Consider the following 25,530-nt stretch of genomic DNA (forward strand, 5'->3'; position numbering starts at 1 on the left):
TCTGTTCTTCATTGTTGATATAACATGTATATATATTTCCTTTTCTGCTTTCCATGTTTTCCAATAATTCTGGTATATTGTCTCAAGGGAGGAAGTGCATTTGGATGTTTAGAAGAATAAGTCAGAAGTGTTAGATGATCCAAAGGGCAAATAATATATGGTCCCAAGTTAGGAAAGAATTCAAATAATTTGGTGCCTAAGCAGATTTGAGACGAGAGAATTTATATAGTTTGTTATACTTGGTATGGTGAGTTAACTGGCATTTTTATATATCCTGGTATATGATGTGCTTGCCCTCTTTGCTACATTGAATACACTGGCTATGGACAACTACCACTTACTGCTAAAATTTTTGGCAGAAGACAACACTGTATTTGAACTAAGGAGGATGCACTTTTGCACAGAACTAAATCCTTTCTGTGCTTTCTTTCTTTTTAAATATTTTTATATTTAATATTTTTCCAGTTACATTTAAAAAAACAAATGTAAAAAATTGTTTTAACTTTTGAGTTCCAGATTCTTTCCCTTATCCCCACATTAAGAACTCCATTAGGAAACCACATGTGAAGTAATGCAAAACATTTCCATAAAAGTTATGTTGTGAAAGAAAACAAAGATCTTCCATCCCAATAAAAATAAAGAAAAATAAAGTTTTAGGGAGAGAGAGAGAGGAGAAAGAATGATTCAATATGTTTTCAGAAGCAATCATTTTCTTCTCTGGGTATGTATGGAAAGGATTTTTCATCACAAGTTCTTCAGAGTAGTCGTGGATTACTATATTGCTGAGAAGAGCTAAGTCCTTTACAGTTGGACATCCTAGGTCATGGCTATTATTTTGCATATATTACATTACACTTTAATAAGCAGGCTTAAATTTTTCCTCTATCTTTCCCTCTTCTACTGTAAACAAAATACTGTATTTTTTCAGTTACTTTACCTTATTCCTTTTGTTAAAGTGACCCTATTCCTAGGTCACAACTATTATTTTTATATATTACATTACACTTTGACAAGCAGGCTTATATTTTTCTCTAATTTTCCCTCTTCTATTGTAAACAAAATACTGTATTTTTTTTAGTTACTTTACCTTATTCCTTTCGTTAAAGTGCACTTGCATTCTTCCCCTTATTCCTGATAATTTTTTTCTGATTTTTTACCTCTTTCCCTTCATGATTTTTCTGATTTGATTTTTTTTCTTGCTTTTCTCTAGTTTTATAATTCTCCTCATTTTTTTCTAGTCTGTCAAGTAGAGTCTTCCTTCCTCTCTTCCTGTTCAACTAGCCCTGTTTATTAGTTTTTAAAATTTCACTTTTTTGTACACACCCTTTCCAAAAAGGATTTTTCTCCTCTTCAATATCCTAGTCCCTTCATTAACCATATATTCTTTTTCTGTCTACTTTGGACTCCCAGAAATTACTCTTGTATTCAGAAAGTGCAGATTTCTGAATGGCATCTTTCTATGGAAAGACTTAAGAGAATCTATGACAAGGTAAAAAGGGATCTGAAACTTGACACACTCTGCTACTGCAATAATTAATTCAGACAATATATGTAAAAGATTTTTTTCCAAGAACTAGCTAAGGCTAACAAGGTTGATTATAGATATTTGGTGATGATTTTTCTGACCAAGAGAGCCCATCAAACAAAAAAAAGAGAAACACAAGTCTTCAATCAAATGCAATCTTCTTCATCTTATGAAGTGAAAGTTTCAGAGTACTGGCAGAAAACATTAAGAACAAGAGTTCAGATTATCTATAAACATTAACATACCTGTTAGTACCAAGCTGGTAGGGTTTTAATAAATGACACAGGAATGGAAATAATTTTAAAGAAATAAAATTATAATAATATTGGTATTATTACCATAAATGATACCAAGAGAAAAGGGATATATCAGTTTAATGGTTCAGAGTTTGTTCTTGAAGAAACATATAAAAGAAGTAACTTCATCATGTTTAGAGGCATCAAAGAACATAATTTTTTTAGACATTTGGTCACCCTGTATTCCGTTGGTAATGTTAAGTATTTACTAAAAAGCTTCCATGAAAACAATGGCAGTTTTGTATCACTATTTATTGTAGAAGATGAGAGGGTTTCTTTTAGAACAATAATATTCTGTAACATTCATATACCATAACTTATTCAGCCATTCTCCAACTGATGGACATCCACTCAGTTTCCAGTTCCTTGCTACTGCAAAAAGGGCTGCTACAAACATTTTTGCGTATGTGAAATGGACCTTATTCTTAACCCCACAAAAAAAGATACCAAAAAAAAAATCAATTAAAAAATCCATGTATGTCTACTTTCTCATCACTACAAAATTGTTTTAATGATAATCTATACAAATATTGAGAGAATACCTGATAAGTCTTTGAGAAAGGATTACTAGGCTTTTAAAATCATGTTCAACAAGATTATTTCTTTTAATTCACACAACTAAATGAAAAGCATAGTAAATACAAAATCCTACAGTGATTACTGCTAGTTAACAATAAAAAAAACTGACTTGATAGTATAAAACTAACCCTTGAGGATCCTCTTCAATACAGTGTTATCCATAATCATTCAAATGAGCTCAACAACCTAAGTGTCCAAAGATATAAAACCAGATACAAGAATAACTACCTTCTGACTATGAAAGAAAGTTATAAGAACTCAGACCTGATTCATTAGTATATACTTTTTCAACAATATAGGAAAAATAAGGAGGATACAGAATTGAAAAAGAGAAAAGAACCTTTGGGAAAATGCAGTGTTCTTAATGACTTTATCCTCCCTCAAATAAAAATCCATCTTTTTTTTTTTTAACATCAATATTCTTCTTGGGTTTTGTCATGCAGTATCACAGTATCTGAAAAAAGGTGATCCAAAAAGCAATAGAAATGCCCAGGTGAATGGGAGGAGGGAAGAAGAAGAGGAATGAGGAAGGAGGAGAAGGAGAGGGAGAGAGAAAGGGAGGAGAAGGGGGAGGAGGAAAAGGAGAAGGGGTAGAAGGAAGAGGAAGAAGGGGAAGAAGTAGAAAAAGAGGAAGAAGAAGAAAAAGAATAGGAAGAAGAAGAAGAGAGTTAGATAGTGAAAGGAAAGGATCACCAATAGATAGCATCCATATGATGTTAGAGGAACAAAGGGAGGGCACCTTCCTAGCTGTACCAGATCTAAAACTATATTATAAAGCAATGGTCATCCAAACCATTTGATACTGGCTAAGAAATAGACTAGTTGATCAGTGGAATAGGTTAGGTTCACAAGACAAAATAGTCAATGACTAGAGTAATCTAGTGTTTGAAAAGCCCAAAGATCCCAGCTTTTGGGATGAGAATTCACTATTTGACAAAAACTGCAGGGAAAATTGGAAACTAGTATGGCAGAAACTAGGTATTGATCCACACATAACACCATATACCAGGAGAAGGTCAAAATGGATTCATGATCTAGTCATAAAGAATGATATTATAAACAAATCAGAAGAACATAGGATAGTTTACCTCTCAGACCTGTGGAGAAGGAAGGAATTTGTGACCAAAGAAGAACTGGAGATCATCAATGATCAAAAAATAGATAATTTTGATTATATTAAGTTAAAAAGTTTGTATATAAACAAAATTAATGCAGACAAGATTAGAAGGGAAGCAATAAACTGGGAAAACATTTTTATATTCAAAGGTTCTGATAAAAGCCTCATTTCTAAAACATATAGAGAATTGGCCTAAATTTATAAGGAATCAAGGCATTCTCCAATTGATAAATGGTCAAAGGATATGAACAGACAATTTTCAGATGAAGAAATTAAAACTATTTGCAGTTATATGAAAAGATGCTCCAAATCATTATTGATCATGGAAATGCAAATTAAGACAACTCTGAGATACCACTAAAAACCTCTCAGATTGACTAAGATGACAGGAAAAGATAATGACAAATGTTGGAGGGGAGGTGGGAAAAGTGGGGCATTGATGCACTATTGGTGGCGTTGTGAACGGATCCAACCATTCTGGAGAGCAATTTGGAACTATGCTCAAAAAGTTATCAAACTGTGCATACCCTTTGACCCAACAGTGTTTCTACTGGGATTCTATCCCAAAGAGATCTTAAAGGAGGGAAAGGGACCTGTATGTGCAAGAATGTTTGTGGCAGCCCTTTTTGTAGTGGCAAGAAACTGGAAACTGAGTGGATACCCATCAATTGGAGAATGGCTGAATAAATTATGATATATGAATGTTATGGAATATTATTGCTCTGTAAGAAACGACCAGCAGGAGGATTTTTAGAGAGGCCTGGAGAGACCTACATGAACTGATGCTGAGTGAAATGAGCAAAACTAGGGGATCATTATACACGGCAACAACAAGATATATGATGATCAATTCTGATGGACATGGCTCTCTTCAACAATGGGCTCAATTAAAACCCACTTCCAATTGTTCAGTGATGAAAAGAGCCATCTAGACCCACAGACAGGATTGTGGGAACAGAGTGGAGATCACAACACAGCATTTTTACTTTTTCTATTGTTATTTGGTTGCATTTTGTTTTCTTTCTTGAATACATATACATATATTGGATTTAACATATATTTTACCATATTTAACATGTATTGAACTACCTGCCATCTAGGAGAGGGGGTGGAGTGAAGGAGGGAAAAACTTGGAACAGAAAGTTTTGCAAAGATCAATGTTAAAAAATTACCTATGCATATGATTTGTAAATAAAAAGCTTTAATAAATAAATAAAAAGAAAAGGGAAAAAATTAAGGGAGGGCACTTTGAAAGTTTGGTAGCTTTAAGCTCAAGGATTAAAAGAGAAAAAGATTAGCACAGAAGAATAATCATGGAGAGGTGGTTGATATGTACTATCCTGAGAAATTTTCCTCTTGGATGAGATCAGAGTTCTATGGAAATACTGAGTATGATAAAAACAAAATGTGGCATTTCCAATGTTTTCTAAAAGATGTAAACTAGTGCTTTTGTAAACATAGATAAATAATAATTATAAACAGAAACCTACAAATAGGGCTAAAATCACTAAGTAAATATGTGATTCATAGCCTATTAATATATGCAAACAAGGATTTATTAAGTCTTTTCTATGCTAAGTATTAAGGATACAAAAAAGAAAATGTGACAGACCCTGCCTTCAGAGAATGTACATTCTACCAAGAGAGAGAACATATACATCGATTAGTATATAGAGAACAAATTTTTAAAAAAAAAATTAAAGATAGTTTCGAAAGAAAAGGCCCTACCAATTGGGAGAAAAGGAAAAACTTCATTTAAAAGGTGGTCTTTGAGCTTTGTCTTGAAGGAAGTATAAGGGTAGAGGTAGACCAGAAGTTCTGTGACATGGAGGTAAAAAGGGAATGCCTTGTAGGTATGTGGGATGAGGCACAATAAGGTCAATGGTACTGAATCGGAGAGTATAGGAAGAAAAATAATGAAAAATGAGGCCTGAAAAGTCAGAGTGAAGTAAGGCTGTAACAAACTTTTAAAATCAAAACACAATAGTTTATATTGTATCCTAGCAGCAACAGGGAGCCAACAGAAGTGACATGATGGTCAGACCTGGACTTAACAAAAGCATTCTGGGAATATGTGGAGGAAAGACTGAAAAAAAGAGACATAACCTGTGACAGAAGCAATTCAAGCCGTAGATGTAAATGAAAAGGTGATAAACGAGAAACTTTGCAGAGACAGAGAAAATACTTGGCATGTTTATGTGGGGTTAAGTACAGTGAGAAATGTTTGCCCGATGACACAGGTATCTATATGTGCAGTACTGTAGTTTTCTTACAAAATTTCAATAAAAGAAGCTGCTTTTTATCACTTAAATAGTTTGGAGACCTTTCAAAACTATATAAGGTTGCTCTTTAACAAACAGAGGACTGGGCCACTAAGCAGAATGCCCCCTTTGCAGTATACCACTAATGTACCAGGTCACTATAGAGAATAAATTTTGATAACTAATGGTAAGCTCTTTCTGTTCTTTTGGACAGAAACAACACATTTTGTTTTTATTCTATTCCCTATTTAATTCCCTATCTATTTAGGAGATATAACAAATTATTTTAAAACTGTAATAATCAAAGTGGAGTTTAAAAAAATCTCTTAATAAAAAATGAAATAAAGTAAAATCTTGCAGACTCAATTTCAGTATTGCCCATATAATAAACAGTAAAATCACTGTGTCTAGAACAATGGAGGTAACCTTGTGAAAAATATGAGGTTGAACATGACATGAAAGAATGGGAGGTCATAGTCCTATTTTCAAAAATTCAATAAATTAAAACCTTAAAACTGAACTATAAAAGCTTTCCTTATTGGGGGGGGGGGGGGGGGGGGGGAGGGGAGAGGTCCTATGTAAAAAGTTACAAGCTAAAAACAGCCCTTTGAAATACTCCATATAAAATTACAAAACAAAAATCCCTGATCTTAGGGACACATTTACCTTATGCTAACTTCAGGATGTGAATCAAAATGTGGCTTCACTAAACTGAAATAACAAGACTCTAAAGAAACAGTCTTTAACCAACAACACTACCACTTTGTCATCCCTCTACTACAATTTTTTTTTCTACATGAGTGTTAAACCCCAGCACATCTTTAAAAAAATCCCACTTCAAAATGTCATTTGTAATTTTTATAAAGCAGCATTTCATTAAGCCATTCTCACCAAAGTAGAACCTATCTTGATCTTAAGCAAAGTGTAGTCAGAACAGACCCTCTCCAAGCCACTATAAATATGGAATAAGCAGGAAAGGTCTAATGTCTCTCTGCTTAGCAGAGGTCATTTCATCACTAGTACAGAAGTTACATGAGAAGCTGGAGGTTCCCACCTTAACCATGGCAACAATCACAAAAACCAAACAAGGAGAATGAACCTTTTTAAGGTCATCCACTTGGAGCTAAAAATTAATTTGAAAATAGCTCACTCCTCCATAACAAGGAACTATTGTATAGCAAACATTTGTCAAGGATTTCTACTTATCTCATTAGGCCTTCCATTTAACAATTTTCTTTTTAGTCACGAGCTAAATCAATCACTATAAGATGTTCTCTAGTCAATTTAAAGAAACTATTGCTCCTACTTTAAAGGGATGTACAGCAAAATATCTCCAACATAATCGGCTATACAATACTAAAGGAGTTAAAAGAATGCTATAACAAGTATTTGATTTAACTCCAGAAATGTAATTTCACTCACTTTAAAGAGAACTTCCTCTACCAATGAAGATTAGCAACTATTCTGCAATTTATATTTTTAAGAATTTACCTAAAATACCGAGAAAGCAACTAATGGTATATTCTGAAGCAGAATTTGAACTCAGACTTCTCCTTCTTAGAGATTCAGCTGAGGAATCTGTATTTAAATCTAGAGTCACAAAAGTAAGAAGCCATTATAGATTCTCAAGCAGAGATGTGATATGGTCCAATCCAGTCTTTAGGAAAAGTACTTGTGACAAAAGTGTACAATATGGATTGAAGAGAGGAAAGAATTTTTGCAGGGAAATCAATCAGAAAGTTACTTCATATAATGATTCAGGTGAGGGGGTCATAAGGGTCTGGATTAAGATGGTAGCTATGTGAATGGAGAGAGAAAGATTAATGAATGATGCCGTAAAGATAAAATTGAAAAGACTTGGCAACTAACTAGATATATAAGATGAGGGAATGAGGAGTCAAGCTCCTCAAACTTGCTGGAAACTGAAGTGATCAGAAGAAGGATGATATCCTGAATAGAGAAATTCAGAAAGAAGCAAAATAATGAGTTCTGTTTTATACATGTTAAGTTTAGAATACTTCGGGGACATCCAAGTGTATATGTTAAATAGGCAGCTGGTGATTCAAGAATGTCACTAAGTACAGAGATAGGACTGAATATAGAGATCTGGGAGTCATCTGTATAAAAACTGTACTAATGAGAGCTGAGTATGTTAAGGAGAAAAGCGTTGAGGGAATCCATATTTAGGAAACTTCTCCTTCTCCCTTTAAGGACACAGATGATGATTCAAAGAATGAGATTGAAGAGGGAGAAGACGAATAAGAAGAAAACCAAGACAAAGAAATATCATGAAAACACAAAGAAAAAAACCTTAAAAGGAGAGAACGTTTTAAAGAAGGTTGAAGACTGTTAATTGGTAAATGCTCAAAGGATATGAACAAACAATTTTCAGACAAAAGAAATTAAAGTCATTTCTGATCATATGAAAAAAATGCTCTAAATCACTATTGATTAGAGAAATACAAATTAAAGCAATTCTGGAGCACTATCTCACACCTCTCAGATTGGCTAAAATAACAGGAAAAGGTAATGATTAATGTTGGAGGAGATGTGAGAAAACTGAGACACTAATACATTGTTGATGGAGTTGTCAACTGATCCTACCATTCTGGGGAGCAATTTGGAACTATGCCCAAAAGGCTATCAAGCTGTGCATACCCTTTGTTCCAGCAGTATCTTTACTAGGTCTGTATCCTAAAGAGATAAAAAAAAATGGGAAGGGACCCACATGTGCAAAAATGTTTGTAGTAGCCCTTTTTGTTGTGGCAAGGAACTGGAAACTGAGTAGATGGATGCCCATCAGTTATGGTCATATAAACATAATAGAATATCATTGTTCTACAAGAAATGATCAGCAGAATGATTTCAGAGGTCTCAAGAGACTTATGTGAATTTTATATGAAGTGAATAGAACCAGAAGAACATTATATATAGTAACAACAAGATTATATGATGATTAATTTTGATAGACATGGCTCTTTTCAACAATGAGGGGATTCAGGTCAGTTCCAATGGTCTTGTGATGGAGAGAGCCATCTACATCCAGTAAGATGACTATGGGGACTGAATGTGGATCATAACACAGTATTTTCACCTAAGCTGGTATTGTTGTTATTTGCTTGCATTTTGTTTTCTTTCTCATTTTTTTTCCTTTTTGGTCTGATTTTTCTTGTTCATCTTGATAAATGCAGTTTATATTGATAAATATGTTTAGAAGAATTGCACATGTTTAACCTATATAGTATTACTGTCTAGGGAAGGGAAGAGGTGGGGAAGAAGGGAGAAAAATATGGAACACAAGGTTTTACAGAGGTGAAGGTTGAAAATTACCTTAGCATATATTTTGAAAATTAAGTTATTATAAAAAATAAAATTCTGAATTTATGAAGAAAGTACTGATATTTATTTGAAGAATTTATTCATATTTATCATCAAGTAAATTATAGAATAAATATTCAAAGCTATTTTGTTTCAGGATAACATGAACATAAAAATTTTAATCTGTTCTATTTTTTAAAAAAGGAAGAAGATGAAGATTGGGAAAAGACCATCAGATTTGGCAAATTAAAAGATCATTGGTAATTTGAGAGGATAGCTTAAGAGTACTGATAATTAAATAAATTTTTGTGAATAGTTTAAGAATGGTAGGATTTCTTAAATTCTCTATACTAATTTTCAATATATTCTACTATTGTTGGCCATGTAGAAATGAGAGCCATTTTTATTTTATTTTATTTTGAGATTGTCATCTTCCACATTCAAAAAGAATACACTTCCTAGGGACCAATCTGGTGATGATGTCTTTCTTTACTTCTGCTGCACTGGTTCTCAGTAGCAAAGTCTATCATTAAAAACAGACTTCAGAAACTTCAAAGTTTTTCCAGTTTGAGAGAAGTGCTATGACTTGGGCTCTACTAGAGAAATCTTAGGGAAACTGGGGTCACCTTTCACTACAACAAGGTAATAGAACAGTACATTTATGGATAAATAATGGTATTTAATCAAAACAAAACCATTTTTCCTGTTTCTTAATTTGTATACAATTTTACCCTCAATAATACTTAGGTTAAATAAGTTATAGAATCCCATATAATTAAGTAAAAAGGCATAGAGTTTTAGAGATTCTAACAGTTTTATGAATAACCCAAATAATAAGCCTGTATTTAACTAGAATCTAGAAGGCTCAAATAAACAATTTTTAAAAAATCTTGCATGTCATCTAAATTTGACAGTGAAATAAATGACAAGCTGCAACCTGGAAATGTTATTCATCTTAAATCAACTTCGAGACTGTCTTATAGGGTCAATGAAGATTCAGGGAACTCTTCAAAATTTAGACCTGCAATACTGTCCAATGAAAACTGATGTTCATAATTTTAACCATGCGACACTCAAAAAGTTGTCATCTGAACCATCAAAAACAATTAAATTATATCTTTAATATACTTTTAGCACTTTTATTTTTTTTAATTTGCTAAAACAATATCAGCATAATTCAATTCAAAACCATTTATTAAGTGTCTACTATATTCAAGACACAATATGGAGTGTTAGGGCTAAATACAAAATGATGCCTACTCTCAATGTGCTGATATTCTAGTAGAGGAACACTTAAATGCAATACAATGCAATACAATACAAGTTGAGGGGAGATATTAGTATTTGTAGGGATTGAGATAAGCAGGGGTGGGATTTTTTTTTGATAGATTGAAACTGACAGATTATTGGTTCTAAACAACTCTGCACTCCATAATTTATACCTATGCAATGTAAATAAATGAGTTCAATAATTCTTTCCCTTTTCCCCAATGTTTTATAGTGTACTGGATAGGAAAAGGATTGAAGGAAAAGAAATGTATTTAGAAATCAAGATAATGGAGAAGTCTCAGATGGAATACAGAGAGGCTTGATCCTGTACAGGGTTCAAGAACAGTTGCTAATTATTAGTTTTATCACTTGTAGCCAGTTCCAAGTCACGGAACAAAAGATCACTGAGGAGGGAATCTGTGCCTTGCACCTTCAGGTGTCTGAAGGTGAACAGTAGTCTTGAAGTTTGAGATATGCCCTGAGGGAGCAGAAGCAAGTGACTTGTCCAGGATCACATAGCCAGTAAGTAGTAAGTGTCTAAGGTCAGATTTGAACTCAGGTCCTCCTGACTTCAGGGCTTACTCTATATACTGGGCTATCTCGCTGCCCTATCTTTCTATCTTCTCACTTTTAAGTAGAAATTTTGGAAGCAGCATGGTGGAATGGTCAGAGAAATGATTTTCAGTGATTTTAGAAACACTGGTTTCAGGAATGTCAGGAAGACAGAGGTGGCTATGTGATCCTGGGAAATCATTCAATTTTTCAGTGTCCCACGCAATTCTTTAAGACAACAGACTATAGAGCAATATCAATTTATACTGTAAAATAGAGTTTCCTCATTGGGCATTCTTTACACTGATGAAATCACAGGTCAAGATGGCCACCAAAGAACAAAGATGCAAGAATTTACTATCTCACCTTATGAAAATATATTGACATACAGGTGAGAAAACCATTTTCTTATACCCCAAAAAAAGAGATGTGAAATAACAATCAAAGAAAAAGAGGTTATTAAGTCATAAATTAGGACTTGCTTTCTACATTAAATTAGAACAGTATTCAAGAAATCATTGATGTTTTTCTATCATTTTTCTTACCTAACTTTTAATATCTTTAGTTCAATAAGAAATCCATTACAAACTAAATTAATATTGCTAATATAATAATAATGAGGGTTAAAATAGAAATGGTGTACTCTGGAAAACTTCAGTGTACTGCCATTATAAAAGTCATGTGAATAATGTTAAAGAATGATTTACTGATCTGTGTAGGAAGATCCAGAATCTTGCTTATAACTGATTTCTTCCATCTTTTGAACTAACATTCCATCTATTCTCATGTAGTCATAATCACAGTTATAATTGTTTTTGATAATCAGAATTTTTTTTGGCAGGAATAGATAAAGTCAGAATTCACAATCATTCTTACCAGTGGGTAGTCCTTTTCCTCTCAATCGGTCCCGGAGGGCTTGGCTTCTATCAGGGCGTAGATTTTGTTCGTTGTTATAGGGAGGTTGATCCATCTGTATAAATAATCAGAAGTCAGCACTGGCAAGGATTCTTCTCATCCAAACCTACATCTTTCCTTTTAATAATCTGCACAGCAACAATAGTAAGTCACTTGGGAGTTTTTCTCTAGCAACCACAAAGGAACCTCCTTCCTGCCTTCAATTCATTGTTTTGGTTAGACATGAAATCTCAGGTCTAGCCCAATCACCTTCAGAAAATGAAAATGAAATGCAGATGTCAAAAAGTAATGTGCACTTGACAAATTGTTGATGGAGTTGTAAACTAATCCAATCATTCTAGAGAGCAATTTGGAACTATGCCCAAAGGACTATCAAACTGCATTTCCTTTATCTAACAGTGTTTCTATTGGATTTGTGTTCCAAAGAGATCATAAAAAAGGGGAAAGGATCCACATATGCAAAAATATTTGTAGCAGCCCTCTTTATAGGGGCAAGGACCAGGAAACTGAGTAGGTGTCCATCAGTTGGAGAATGGCTGAATAAGTTATGGTATATGAATATGATAGAATATAGTTCTATAAAAAATAATCAGAAGGATGATTTCAGAACGGTCTGGAGAGACTTACATGAACTGATGCTAAGTGAAGTGAGTAGAACCAAGAGAACATTGTACACAGCAACAATAATATTATGTGATGATCAATTCTCATGAATGTGGTTCTTTTCAACAATGAGGTGATTCAGGGCAGTTCCAATAAACTTGTGATGGAGAGAGCCATCTGCATCCAGAGAGAGGACTTTGGGGACTATGTGGATCACAACACAGTTTTTCCACCTTTGTTATTGTCATTTGCTTGCTTTTGGTTTTCATTCTCATTTTTTTCCCCTTTTTGATCTGATTTTTCTTGAGTAGCATGATACATATGGAAGTATATTTTAAAAAGCTACATATATTTAACCCATATTGGATTATTTACTATGGGGGTGGAGGGGAAGGGAAGAGAAGTAGAAAAATTTGGAACATATGGTTTTGCAGGGGTGAATGTTGAAAACTATATCTTTGCATGTATTTTGAAAATGAAAAGCTATTATTAAATTTTTTTTTAAGTAATGTGCACATAAGTTAATGAAATCAAATCAGCAAGCATTTATTTAGGTGCCTACTGTGTACCAGACATTGTATTAAGGGCAGAAATGGTTTCCACCCTCAGGGAATTCCCAACCTAATGGGAGAAACAATATCCAAACAACTATAAATAAACAAGATACAGTTTGAATAAGTTAGGGAATAATCCTCAGAGGGAAGGCATTAGTCTTTAGGAGGTTCAGAAAAAGCTTCTTATAGAATGTGGTATTTTAGCCAAGTCTTGATGGAATGGGGGAAAGCAAAGGGGAAGTAGAATCAGTTTATTTTTCCTAATTTGTTTTTATTTTCTGTTTCAAATTCACTCCCTCCCCAATCTACCTCTCATCAACATTACAAATATACATAGTCTTGAAAAACAAATTACCACATTAGCAATGAGAACCAAAAAAAGGCAAGAAAAAGACAGTAGAAAATATGCTTCAAACTGCACTCCACATATTACTTTCTATCTGGAGATTAATAACTTTTCATCCTTTAGAATCATGGTAGGTCACTATGTTGATCAGTACTAAGTCTTATCATTACAGTGTTGTGTTACTATGTAAATTGTTCTGGTTCTGTTACTTTATTTTGCATCAGTTCATACAAGTCTTCCCAGATTTCTCAAAAACTACGGCAATCATCATTTCTTATAATACAACAATATTTCATCACAATCATATGCCACAACTTGTTCAGCCATTCCCCAATTGATGGGCATTCCCTTAGGTTCTGATTCTTTGCAATCTCAAAAAGAGATGCTGTTTTCATACAAGAGTATTTGACCTTTTTCCTAGTTCTCTTTGGGGTACACAGCTCATAGTAGTAAGTCTGGGTCAGAGAAAGTAACATTTAATAGTTTGGGAGGTTTAATTACAAACTGCTTGCCACAATGGGAGGAATACTTTCTGAGGGATTTAAAAGTGGAAGGAACTTTAAATATTACTTTGTCCAAGCCTTTCATTTTATAGAGGAGCAAACCTAAGTTCAGAGAAATGAAATGGCAAGACTACACATGTTGATAGAAGTGCCAAGACTATATATAGGCCAGTTCCTATATCTCAGATTTAGGAGGATATCTCAGATCCATTAACAATGAATTAGTATATCTGCTTTCCCACAGTCTATATAGCTTTTGCTGTTTTCTGTCAAATTTGACAATTTTATGGATGTGATGAAGTAGAATCACAGTTATTTTAATTTTCATTTCTCGAATCATTTCTTAGTGATATAGAGCCTTTTAAAAATATGGCTATTAACAGCTTAGGTTTCTTCTGAATTCTTCTTTTGAATATTTTATCAATTAGAGAATGGCTCTTATTCTTGTAAGTTTGAATTATTCTCTTTATTTAAAAAATGACTTATCAGATGAGTTTAATACAAATATTTTCCCTATTTATCAGCTTCTCTTTTGATTTTTAACTGCAAGCTGTTCATTTTATTTTCTGTGATCCTTTTTACCTCTTGATTTGACCTCATTAATTCTTCTACTAATAACAGACCTGATTGGCAATTTCTTCCTAACTCCTCTAATTGATTTATTATGTTCCCCTTTATGTCTAAGTCATGTATCCACTGGAATCATATTTTGATATATGATTTAAGATGGGTTCTATGCCTAGTTTCTGCCTCACTGGGTAAGGATTAATATAAATCCTTTGTTCTAAACTGTCAATTCTTTCCCCAACTTTTTTCTTCCAAATTCATTTTCATTTTTTCCCTTCAAGTTCTTTCATTTTATTTACATTTTCAACTCTCTTTTTTTCTTTTTCTCTGACGCTGTCTCTCCATACTGGATCTTGTATGGATCAATTTATATCCATTTTATTTTCTCCAATAGAACATAAGCTCCTTGAAGGCAGGGAATGTTTTTCCTTTTTCTTTGTGTCTCCAGAATTTAAGAGTTTCAGATATATATTAAGTGCTTAATCAACAACTGATTGACATAACTATAGTGAAATCTTATTCCTCTTCTTAAGATAATGAAAAACCAAAATATATTGATCCAATTATAATAATCAATTTTATTTCTTCCTTTAAAACATGCTCTTAAAAATATCCAAATTCATATGAAAATTCTGAAATTTCATGCATTTCTGATGAAGACACTAATAAAAAATAAAACACCAGCAAAAGCATCGATACACAAAATTAAGTAACAGAAATCTTTAATACACCTTTGCATAATACTCATTTTTCATCTTCTTGTACTTCTTAGAATGTACTAGAATCCATACCAGAAAACAGTAATCAGTTAAATTAGATATCTTTCTTTCTTATCATAGTCCTTAAATCACCTAATCTGTCTTTATGACCTGAATTCTGTTACTTCATTTCTTAAAATAAGACTTAATTGGGACTACTCCTAAGAGAATATAATTATTTAAGACATTATAACTAATTTTATTGTCAATCCATAAAGGTAAAGGGAATAAAATGAATCAACAGGACTTCAAAATTTAAGGGACAAGATATCAAAGATCCCATTATATACCAATAATAGCAAGCTCCTAATTGCCTTTCTACCTAGAACCTCAAAATACTCACTCATAAGCAGTATTTCTATTTACCTGTTTGGTAAAATGGAATTGTTTTTCCAAATTGAAGAGCAGAGATTGTAAGTAATTTTATGATGACAATACTTTAAACTTTTGAATACTCAAAATCATTTGATAATTGGAACAGAGCTTATTTAGCCACAATTGTAAAAGGACACTCTCTTCCACTTTTATCTGCTATTTAAATCTCTTTGAATTACACAGCAACAGAAATGACTATTTTTAGTATCAGACACAAAGTACCACAATTCCCACAATTGTACTATTAGTTATATCTACAGAAACATAATGCAAAAAGAAAAAGATTCTTTTTTTTTTCTTTTTTAAGGGATGGCCTCATGAAAAGAGAGAAGAGATAGCTATATTTGGAAAGGAATATAAAATTACAAAAACATAACTTTTGCCTCTTTTCTTTTTCAAGTAAGTTAAATATAATAGATGAGGAGCCAGGAATCTAGAACTTGAGTTCTACCTTTGCCTCTCACTAGCTTATAAAATAATAAACAAGCTGAATCAGATGATCTCTAAGGTCTTAGTTCTAAAGTCTTTAATCCTATGAATTTGTTACCTGCATTGTAAAATTAAAATAATTTACTATTTCCTAGTTATCTCTTTTATTGTAGACCAGAGATCAGCAAACTATATACCCAGAGGGTTAAATCTTTCCAAACAGCTAAGATTAGATCTTCCATTTTAACCATGTTTTAAATACAAATTTTTTTTTTTAAAGATTTTTTAACAGATTTTAATCATTTTTGGAAAAAAAAAAAAACTGATATACTCTCTGTGGGCTTTTCCCCTTGGCTTATCACAAAGGCACAGTCCTCTCTCTTTTTGTTCTAGATTTTCTTTTTCTCATTTGTATGTCATTTTAAAATCAGCCTATCCTTTTAATTTATATAGCATAATGAGATCAAAATTTGAGATCAAAATTACAAGTGACATATTTTAGAATTTGTTTTATACATTATATTCAATAAATATACACTTTAAAATGTAAAAAGTAGATAATTTGAAGGTCATACAAACAGGCAACAGACTGAATTTGACTCTTAGGAGTGGTTGGCCAACAAGAACAAGTTGTAGGAACAATTTAGTAAATTAATTCTAATATTTATTTCTCATTTTCAGAAGCTAACTGTGTATATTAATATGGATATTTCTTATCTATATATGGTATGTACATGTTTATTGTGTGTGTGTGTATGTGTATGTGTATGTGTGTGTGTGTATATATATATATATATATAAATATATATATATATATAAAATATATATATATATGCCTTATCTCTCCATCTTACCCCAGATTCCTACCTCATTGTCAGCTCCTTGAGAGCTTTTATATTCTTCTTTTTTTAATTATTAAAGTTTTTTAATTTTCAAAAGATATGCATGGATAATTTTTCAATGTTAATTCTCACAAAATCTTGTGCTCCAATTTTCCTTCTCTTCCTCCCACTCCCTTCCTTAGATAGCAAGTGATCCAATATATATTAAACATGGTAAAAACATACGTTAAATCCAATGTATGATACATATTTATACAATTATCTTGTTACACAAGAAAAATCAAATCATAAAGGAAAATGAGAAAGAAAATAAAATGCAAGCAAAAACAAAATACTAATGGCTATGTTATGAGCCACACTCAGTTCCCACAATCCTTTCTCTGGGTACAGATGACTCTCTTCATCACAACATCATTGGAACTGGTCTGAATCATCTCACTGTTGAAAAGAGCCACATTCATCAGAGATGATCATCCATAATCTTGTTTTTGCTGTGTAATGTTCTCACTTTACATCAGTTCATATAAGTCTCTCCAGATCTCTCTGAAATCATCCCGCTGATCGTTCTTATAGAACAATAATATATTCCATCACATTCATATACCATAATTTATTCAGCCATTCTCCAACTGATGGGCATTTACTCAGTTTTCAGTTTCTTGCCATTACAGAAAGGGTTGACACAAACATTTTTGCACGTGTGGGTCCATTTCCCTGCTTTAAGATCTCTTTGAGATATAAGCCCAGTAGAGCCACTGCTGGGTCAAAAGGTATGCACAGTTTGATAGCTCTTTGGGCACAGTTCCAAATTCCTCTCCAGAATGGTTGGATAACTTCACAACTCCACCAACAATATATGAACGTGAGGGCTTTCATCTTTATGTCCTCAAAACCTAACACAGTTTACATATAATAGATATTTAATACATATTTCCTGAACTGAAATGGTGAATTCAACAACAGCAACAACAACAAAAAATTTAATTGCCAAACATTCAAAATTTTAAAATTAATTTAATGAGATGGAATTATTGATGAAAAAACCACTAGACAGTTTATTCTTTTCATCTGGTGACCAAAAAAAGTCAAAGGAGCTTATAGAGGTCAAACACAAAAAGAATACATATATAAAGGAGCAATTTTTGTAATAGTAAGCCACTTAGAGCAATGAACCAGTTTGACTAGATAAATTACAGTGCATGAATGTAAATGATTACTTTTGAGCCATAAGAAATGATGAATGTGAGAAATTCAAACAAACATGGAAGACCTGTATGAAACTGATGTGGAATGAAAGTAGAACCACAATTAAAACAGTCACAATTTCTATAAAAGTAAAGCAATAGGGTAGCTGAATTCAGAATAAACATCATGACCAATTTTGGTATAGATGAGTGAAAAATAATATTTCTCTAATTTCAGTAGTGGGGAGGTATATGATATTATATCTGTTATCAAAAATAAGTTTTGTTCAACTGTTTTTCTCTGTTGTGAGGAAGAATTAGGTAAGGCAGAAATAATGGAAAATTACTGTGACTTTTTTTTAAACCATCAATAAAACTTTTAAATTTAAAAATAGACATGCATAAATACAATTTAAATTAAACGCCACAGATTAAAACAGTAGCTTACCCCAGAAAGGCTTCCAAGAACCAGCTTTACCAATTGTTTTACATAGGAGAAAGAAGGTGCACAGTTGCTGTTCCTAATGTGAGCACTGCAAGCATCCAGGACAGTACGTGTAGAAACACGAGCATAAATAACATCCTCACACATTCCAAGCAATATGCTGTTGAGATGGTCTCCAAGCTTGATAGGCTGAGTACAAAAGAAGGAAAAGTCATGTTAAATTCACCTTTATAGACAATATAATAATAATAACTTTCATCATCATATACACTTTACACATACTTCAATGAAATCAGGGTAATCTTTTAAAAATAGTAATCACCCCACTCTAATAAATGGGAATGGAGGAAGGTAGTGTGCTTGGTTAGATTTTTCTTTTGATTTAACAGATTAGTAGTGTGTCTGTTTAATATACTTAAAAATAATTATTCTTGCCCCTGCCCAAAAAATATTTGGTAGCTGAGATACTAATGTAAATCAAAGCAAGTCTAAAGTTTTATTTCACACCTATAACACTGACAAATTTGGTGAAAGAAAAGAAAGAAAGAAAGGAAAGGAAAGAAAGGAAAAAGAAAGGAAAGAAAGGAAGAAAAGGAAGGAAGGAGAGAGGGGGAAGAGAGGCAGGGAGGAAAAGAAGGAGGGAGGGAGGGAGGAAAGGAGAAAATGACAACTGCTGAAGGAACTGTGGGAAAATAGGCAAATCAATGTACTAGTTGATAGAATTGTTAACCTAGTCCAGACATTCTGGAAAGCAATTTTGAACTATGCCTCCAAAGTCCATGTATACCCAGAAGTACTATTAATAGAACTATACCTGCAAGGAGATTAAAGAAAAAGGAAAAGATCTTATATGTATATATTTACATTGGTTCTGTGGTATGTGACTTTAATGGAAACCTACTGTGATATAAGAAATGACAAGCAGGATGATTTCAGAAAAATCTGGACTTACATGAACTAATAGAAAGTGAACAGAAGCAGTAGAATGCTGTACATAGCAATAGCAATATTGTTCTGTGAAGAACTATGAATGATTTAACTTTTCTCAGTAACAGAATGATTGAAGACAATCCCAAAGAATTAATAATGAAGCATATTATCCGCCTCCAGAGAAAAAATTGACATCGTTGAATACCGACTGAAGCATGATATTTTTTATTTTCCTTCTTTTTCTTTTATCTTCTTTACAAAATGGCTAATATAGAAATGTTTTATATCATTGTATCAGACTGCTTACAGCTTAGGGAGGGGGGAGAAGAGAGTAAGAGAAGAACAGAATTTAAAACTCAAACCTTAAAAAAAATGTTTAAAAATTATTTTGACATATAATTAAGAGAAAATGTATATTAAAAAAAAATTAGGTGCCTAACAAATTCTTGCTTAATGGTGCTGAATGTCAATCATCGTTATGACTAGCACTGAACTCTACTACAGAAGCAATGAAGGAATGTATAATTGAGAATTTAGTTGATACCTCTTGAGAAGAAAAAAATTTGATTTAAACTTTTCTAAGCAGTCTAAAGATTGATATTTGTTTCAAAAAATAACTTCACAAATACTGGATCACAAATAAGTGATCAGTTTTCTCAAATAATCTACCTGTAATTAAAAATAGACATGCATAAATACAATTTAAATTAAAAGCCACAGATTAAAACAGTAGCTTACCCCAGAAAGGCTTCCAAGAACCAGCTTTCCCAATTGTTTTACATAGGTTATTTTTTCCATCAAATTACACATTCCTACATTTCTTTGAAACATATCCACATTTTATATTTTTGCCGTATTTCATATGTAATTAAACTGCAAAATATATTTCTGGGAAATATTTTCTATGGCAATTTAACTTTCTTTTATCATTGTTAAGAATCAGGTAATACTGAATTATATACATAAATACATATATACATATGTATTGAACTAAAATGAGAAACATCTTTCAGTGAAGGTAAGAAGTAAAACTAGAATTTTACATGAACCTTAACAATTAAAAAAGAACTATTAATAATTAATTAATTATAATAATAATAATATATATATAATAAATTAATTAATAATTAATAATAATATCTAGATTCTACATTTACTAGCCACAAAAATACCATAAGAACCATAACAAGACTGGGATATAGAGAGCATGAAGAGATAAACTTAATTAAATAAATGACTGTAACCCTGTGGTATTTTTCCCATTTTAATTGAGTTCCAAGAATTGTCAGAATCAAATTGCAATCAACTGATCAAGCATTTTTTAAGAACCTAGGACATGCCAGGCATTGTAGGTTTTGGGGTACAATTGCAATGAATAAAACAATAGGCACTCTCGCAAGATAGTAACAAAGTCTTTTAGAATTCCTATTATCAATCATTTCCCTAGAACAATAAGAGGAAAAACCAACCTACCAATTTTTCAATTATTACATAGGAATACAAATACATTTCACAGAATAAATCTGCGACTCTATTACTTTACTTACCTTTTACTTTATTTCAGATACTAAAATGACTTTGTCTGGTGTTTTACTGAGGGTCATTTTGTCACAGAACATTTTTAAATAGACATTCAAAGAGATGCTGATTCTATGTCTATGCTGCTTCTGAACATATTTTAAAATGTGGAAGATTTTTTTATTTTAAGATGTGAAAACTAAAAATAAAAATAAGTAAAAAAAGTCTGACTTACTTGTGTTTGAGGTACTTCATGGTCAGCTCCCCAGTATAATGTCATTCCAAGAGAATAAATATGTATCTAGGAACAAAATTCAAACTGTTAGTTATAGCAACTTAATAATTATGTAAGAAAAATTGTAGATAAACAATGCCAGAGCAGACTGGAGTATACACTTAACCTATCCCCTCCAATCCCAATCGTGGTGTTCTACTCATAATAAATATTAAATAAAGGTTTGTTGAATGGAACCAGCTAACATTTACTAACAAAAAAGATGTTTTTTCCTCACCAAAAACACTTGAGAGATTTTGGATACTCATTTTCCATTTTGAATAAAAATATTTATGGTGTATTAAAAAAAAATTGACACTAGAGAAGACATTTATTTTAATAATTAAAATGAAATATTGTTGGTGTCAAAATATTGCAAAGAAATTCTCTAGTAAGTTACCAAAACATTTCCCATATAAATGTTAATACAGTTCAAAGCTGCTGTTTTAAATATGGGTTATTATACATCCTAATTTACATGCCAATATTAAAATAGGTTCACTGAGTAAAGATGAAGATTTTTACTCTTAGGAAATAGCTGTATGAAACAGATTAACAGATTTTTTTAAAAAAGCAATGATAATCATTTGACTGCCTTTTCATTCTATTCACTGATATATATTTATATATACACACACACAAATATATGTTTGCCCATAAATGCATATATATATATATTACTGAAAATGGTCCAATAACATGCAAAACAAAAACTGTTCTAACAAACTGTAATGTTAATAATACTATAACCATAACATGTAGTAGTATTAATTTTATAGCTAACCATTAGAATTCAGCTAAAATTCACGAAGCCTATACCATTCTTTCTCTGTAAGAACAGTACACAGAATAAAAACATACTTTTTTTTTCCCTTAATATGAGAAAACAGGATCATATTTATTTCACGGAAGGAGTTTTGTAGTATCTCTTTTTTCTCTCTTTTACTCAATCATTAAATGGTATTAAGCAACATTTATCATCAGATCTCATGCCAAATATTAGGGTTACAAATATGAGAAATCCCACTGATTCTGGGGATTTTTTTTAATTTGAGAGATCATCTATAGTTTCTTCAATTTCTTTTTTTGAAGATTAAGTAATATAAATTCTCTATTGGTTATCCCTAGAATGTAACCACAATAAAAGTGATCACATGCTATGATATAGTCTGGTCCTCTGCTACCTGACCAGACTATATTATAGATTCATACTCAAGGAGACTATACAGAGACACAGTAATTATGAAAAACCAACATACACAGAAAGATACTGGAAGAAATGGAGCTCCACTGGAATGGCCATAGCTTGGTGGCATGCAGAATATACAAAGCATGACCCCTTCTGGGTGACTTGATAGTAATCTGCATCAGCTTTCATGAAATTACCTACATGTGTCATAGGATCAATTGTCTCTTTTGATACATGCAAGAATTTTCAAAGCTACCATTACTATTACTCCCCCAAAGGGTAGAAATCTCTATTCCCCAAAGCTTCCAAGATCTGAAGATTCTCAAAGGATAATTGATTTGTTAAATTATCCTATCAATGGAACTATGATCTCATAGATAAATGCCTTTCAGAATTCTAAGGCAATCATTATTTCTATTATACTGTAATACCCTGGAGAGGCAAGGACTGTTATATTTCAACTTAAAGGGACACATTAAAAGTTTCAAAATTTTTGTACTGTCTATGTATCTAATTTCAACCTCAATTTGTTTGATCCTATTACCTTCTGTGCTATAGAAGAGAAAAGAAAAGAGCTAGCCAGTTGAGCCAACTTTTAAGTTTTATTTACAAGGCAATGAAAAACTATCTTAGTTAGTATTCCTTTTTTAACTGGTTTATCTTATTGGTCAGGCTGACAAAAAGAAACTGTGAGAAAAGAAGTACATTAATGAACTGTTAGTGAGGCTGAGAACTGATCCAACTATTCTGGAAAGCGTTGTGAAATTATCCCAAAAGTTATTAAACTGTGTATATCCTTAAACCTAGCAATACCACTGCTAGGTCTATCTCCCAAAGAGAGAAAATAAAGAGAAAAAGGACTCATACATACAAAAATATTTATAGAAGCTCTTTTTGTGGTAGAAAAGAAATAAAAATTGAGGAGGTATTCATCAACTGGGGAATGGCTAAACAATTGCAAAATGAAGTGAGCAGGAGGACCAAGACAACAATTATACCACTAACAATATTATAAAATAAACTACTCTGAAAGTAAAAGATCAACACAATGACAAACCACAATTTCAGAAGACTCATAATGAATTATATCTTTCACTTCCAGATAAATAGTGATGGATTCAATGCAGACTAAAAAAAATTTTCTTTTTTTTTCTGCATATAGTTAATATGGCCATTTGCTTTATATGACTATCTATACTTGCAATGCACTATGTTTTTCTTGCCTTCTCAAGAAGGCAGAAAGAAAAAGAATTCAAAATTAAAAATAAAAATTAATTTGAATTTTTAAAAACTGTTTTATCTTAGAATCAACTGAAATTTGATATTAAATTCTGCTTCTCCTTGCCAACTTGCTAATAACATCCAATCATAAATTTTTGGCATAGAAACAATATATTTCGAAATAGTTTGAATTCTTTAATGAAATAAAAGTAGATTTTCCAACAAAGCTTCAAGAGATTACTTTGATCTAGAAAAGGCTATTGTGTAAAATTGGTGGGAAAAAAAAATCTCCTTTTCTTTCTACTTTATAGCTTTGCCTATTCTCATTAATCAGTTTAGCCTATAATTCAGGTCAAATGATAAGAACTTGCTTCATATTTCATAAAACATTTGTTTAAGGGCATGTATAGTCACAACAGGGCATAGAAAATGAAACTGCTGATGTAGGACACTATTCTTGTCTAACAGGTTGCCAGGTGTATGAACCATGTGAGGACAAAGCTGACAGATGAATTTAAAAAAGAGATGTTCAGGAAAACTGAGCTTTTATTACTTGGCAACTCTAAAGATTCCTATATTGTAAAGAAAATTGCTGTGTCTTATTAGCACAATTTGGTACTATTTGGTAGGCATTTAAACATTTTTTAAACAAATAGAATAATCTTTCAGAAGGAAATATGTCAAAGGCATGATGATTTCAAAAGGAAAAAAATTAAATTGAAATTAGTTGAGTTGTGGCTTTTGTTAATGATAAAAAAAAATTTCCTTTGGGGGAAAACACATAGCTTAAACGTATACCAGTCATACTCATTTAGAAGTAATCTAAGTAACTAAAAAAGCCTAAGTCCAGTGATTTGATAGAATTTGGAAAAAACTGAGCATAATCACAATAAACACACATAAACACAATCAATTATACTCATGGAAAAATATACCTATTTAGAATATTTGTGCTATAAGAAACAAGAAATATGAAGATTCAAAGAAGCACTAGAAGATGTAATTAATAAAAATAAAACAGACTAAGGATACAATATTCATAATGACTATAAGAATGTTTTAAAGGGGGGGAGACTCAATTCTGTTTTATTACAACAACGAGTTTTATTAGCTCCAGAATTGAAAAAAATTATAATTTCCCTTTTTAAAAAGTAGGGGGAGGGAATATGAATATCATTTAAAGTGTTAGACATGATTAATGTTCAGGTTAGTTTTGGTACACAGCTTTTATTGTCTCATTCTTTAAAAATCTGTGTTGTCATAGACAGGTATATATATACTCCAAAAATGAAGGTGGCATAAAACCAAAATACATCAATAACTAAATTTTTTTTTTTAATGTCTATTGCAAATGGACTCAACCAAGTTACTTGAGAGGTTCAGAAATCAGTTAATTAATGGTCTAGCACAGAAATTTTTCAGTCTTTGGGAACAAAAGCTGGCAAAGAAATCCCTAAATGGCACTCAAACATCTAAATACCAAGTTAATGAAAGAAATTAAGTAAGAGAATTTTTGTTGTAAAAAAATTTTCTTCATTAAAGTACATTCAAGTATCTCAGAGTAGCTTTAGTTTAGATAAAATTTTAACTATGTCTCTTCAAAAAATGAAAACTTTAAATTTGTGTTTCTAGAAGTATAATACAGAATGGATTCAAATGGTGGTGGTAGGGTAAAGGCAAAGACTACTTTTTCTTTTCTCCTCTTTAAATTAAAAAAAAGTTTCAGTTACCTTTTCAACATCTGAAAGAGAGTTCAGTGACTGGTTCTGAAGAATCTCAGGAGCAGTGAAGGCTCGAAGGTCTTGATGGGAAACACTCTCATCTGTAAATGATACACTGCCAGATGGCAACAGCAACAAAGACCATGGAGAAATGATGAAACCCAGAGCAGTAGGATCTGCTGTGTTCACTAGTTAAGGAAGGAAAGAGGAAAAGAAACACTTAAAATACAAATCTGAAT

General features: G+C 32.1%; 1 protein-coding gene across 10 annotated transcripts in view; it reads right to left on the reverse strand.

Moving 5' to 3' along the window:
• PTPN13 (protein tyrosine phosphatase non-receptor type 13) overlaps nucleotides 1-25,530 on the reverse strand; it is a 206,338-nt gene that overhangs the window by 140,086 nt on the left and 40,722 nt on the right. For 9 of the 10 annotated variants that reach the window (XR_004230157.1, XM_031942068.1, XM_031942073.1 and 6 more), the window contains exons 3-6: nucleotides 25,301-25,479; nucleotides 21,122-21,187; nucleotides 18,442-18,627; nucleotides 11,794-11,887 (exon numbers count right to left, since the gene is read on the reverse strand). Coding sequence is in view for 9 of the 10 variants with exons in the window: in XM_031942068.1 (XP_031797928.1) it covers nucleotides 11,794-11,887; nucleotides 18,442-18,627; nucleotides 21,122-21,187; nucleotides 25,301-25,479 (525 nt within the window). In the remaining variant the exon portion in view is untranslated. Of the gene's footprint in view, nucleotides 1-11,793; nucleotides 11,888-18,441; nucleotides 18,628-20,106; nucleotides 20,212-21,121; nucleotides 21,188-25,300; nucleotides 25,480-25,530 lie in introns of those variants that run through there. The other variant, XM_031942071.1, reaches the window with a different exon arrangement.

The sequence above is a fragment of the Sarcophilus harrisii genome, chromosome 6, assembly GCF_902635505.1.
Source record: "Sarcophilus harrisii chromosome 6, mSarHar1.11, whole genome shotgun sequence".
Taxonomy (NCBI): Eukaryota; Metazoa; Chordata; class Mammalia; order Dasyuromorphia; family Dasyuridae; genus Sarcophilus; species Sarcophilus harrisii.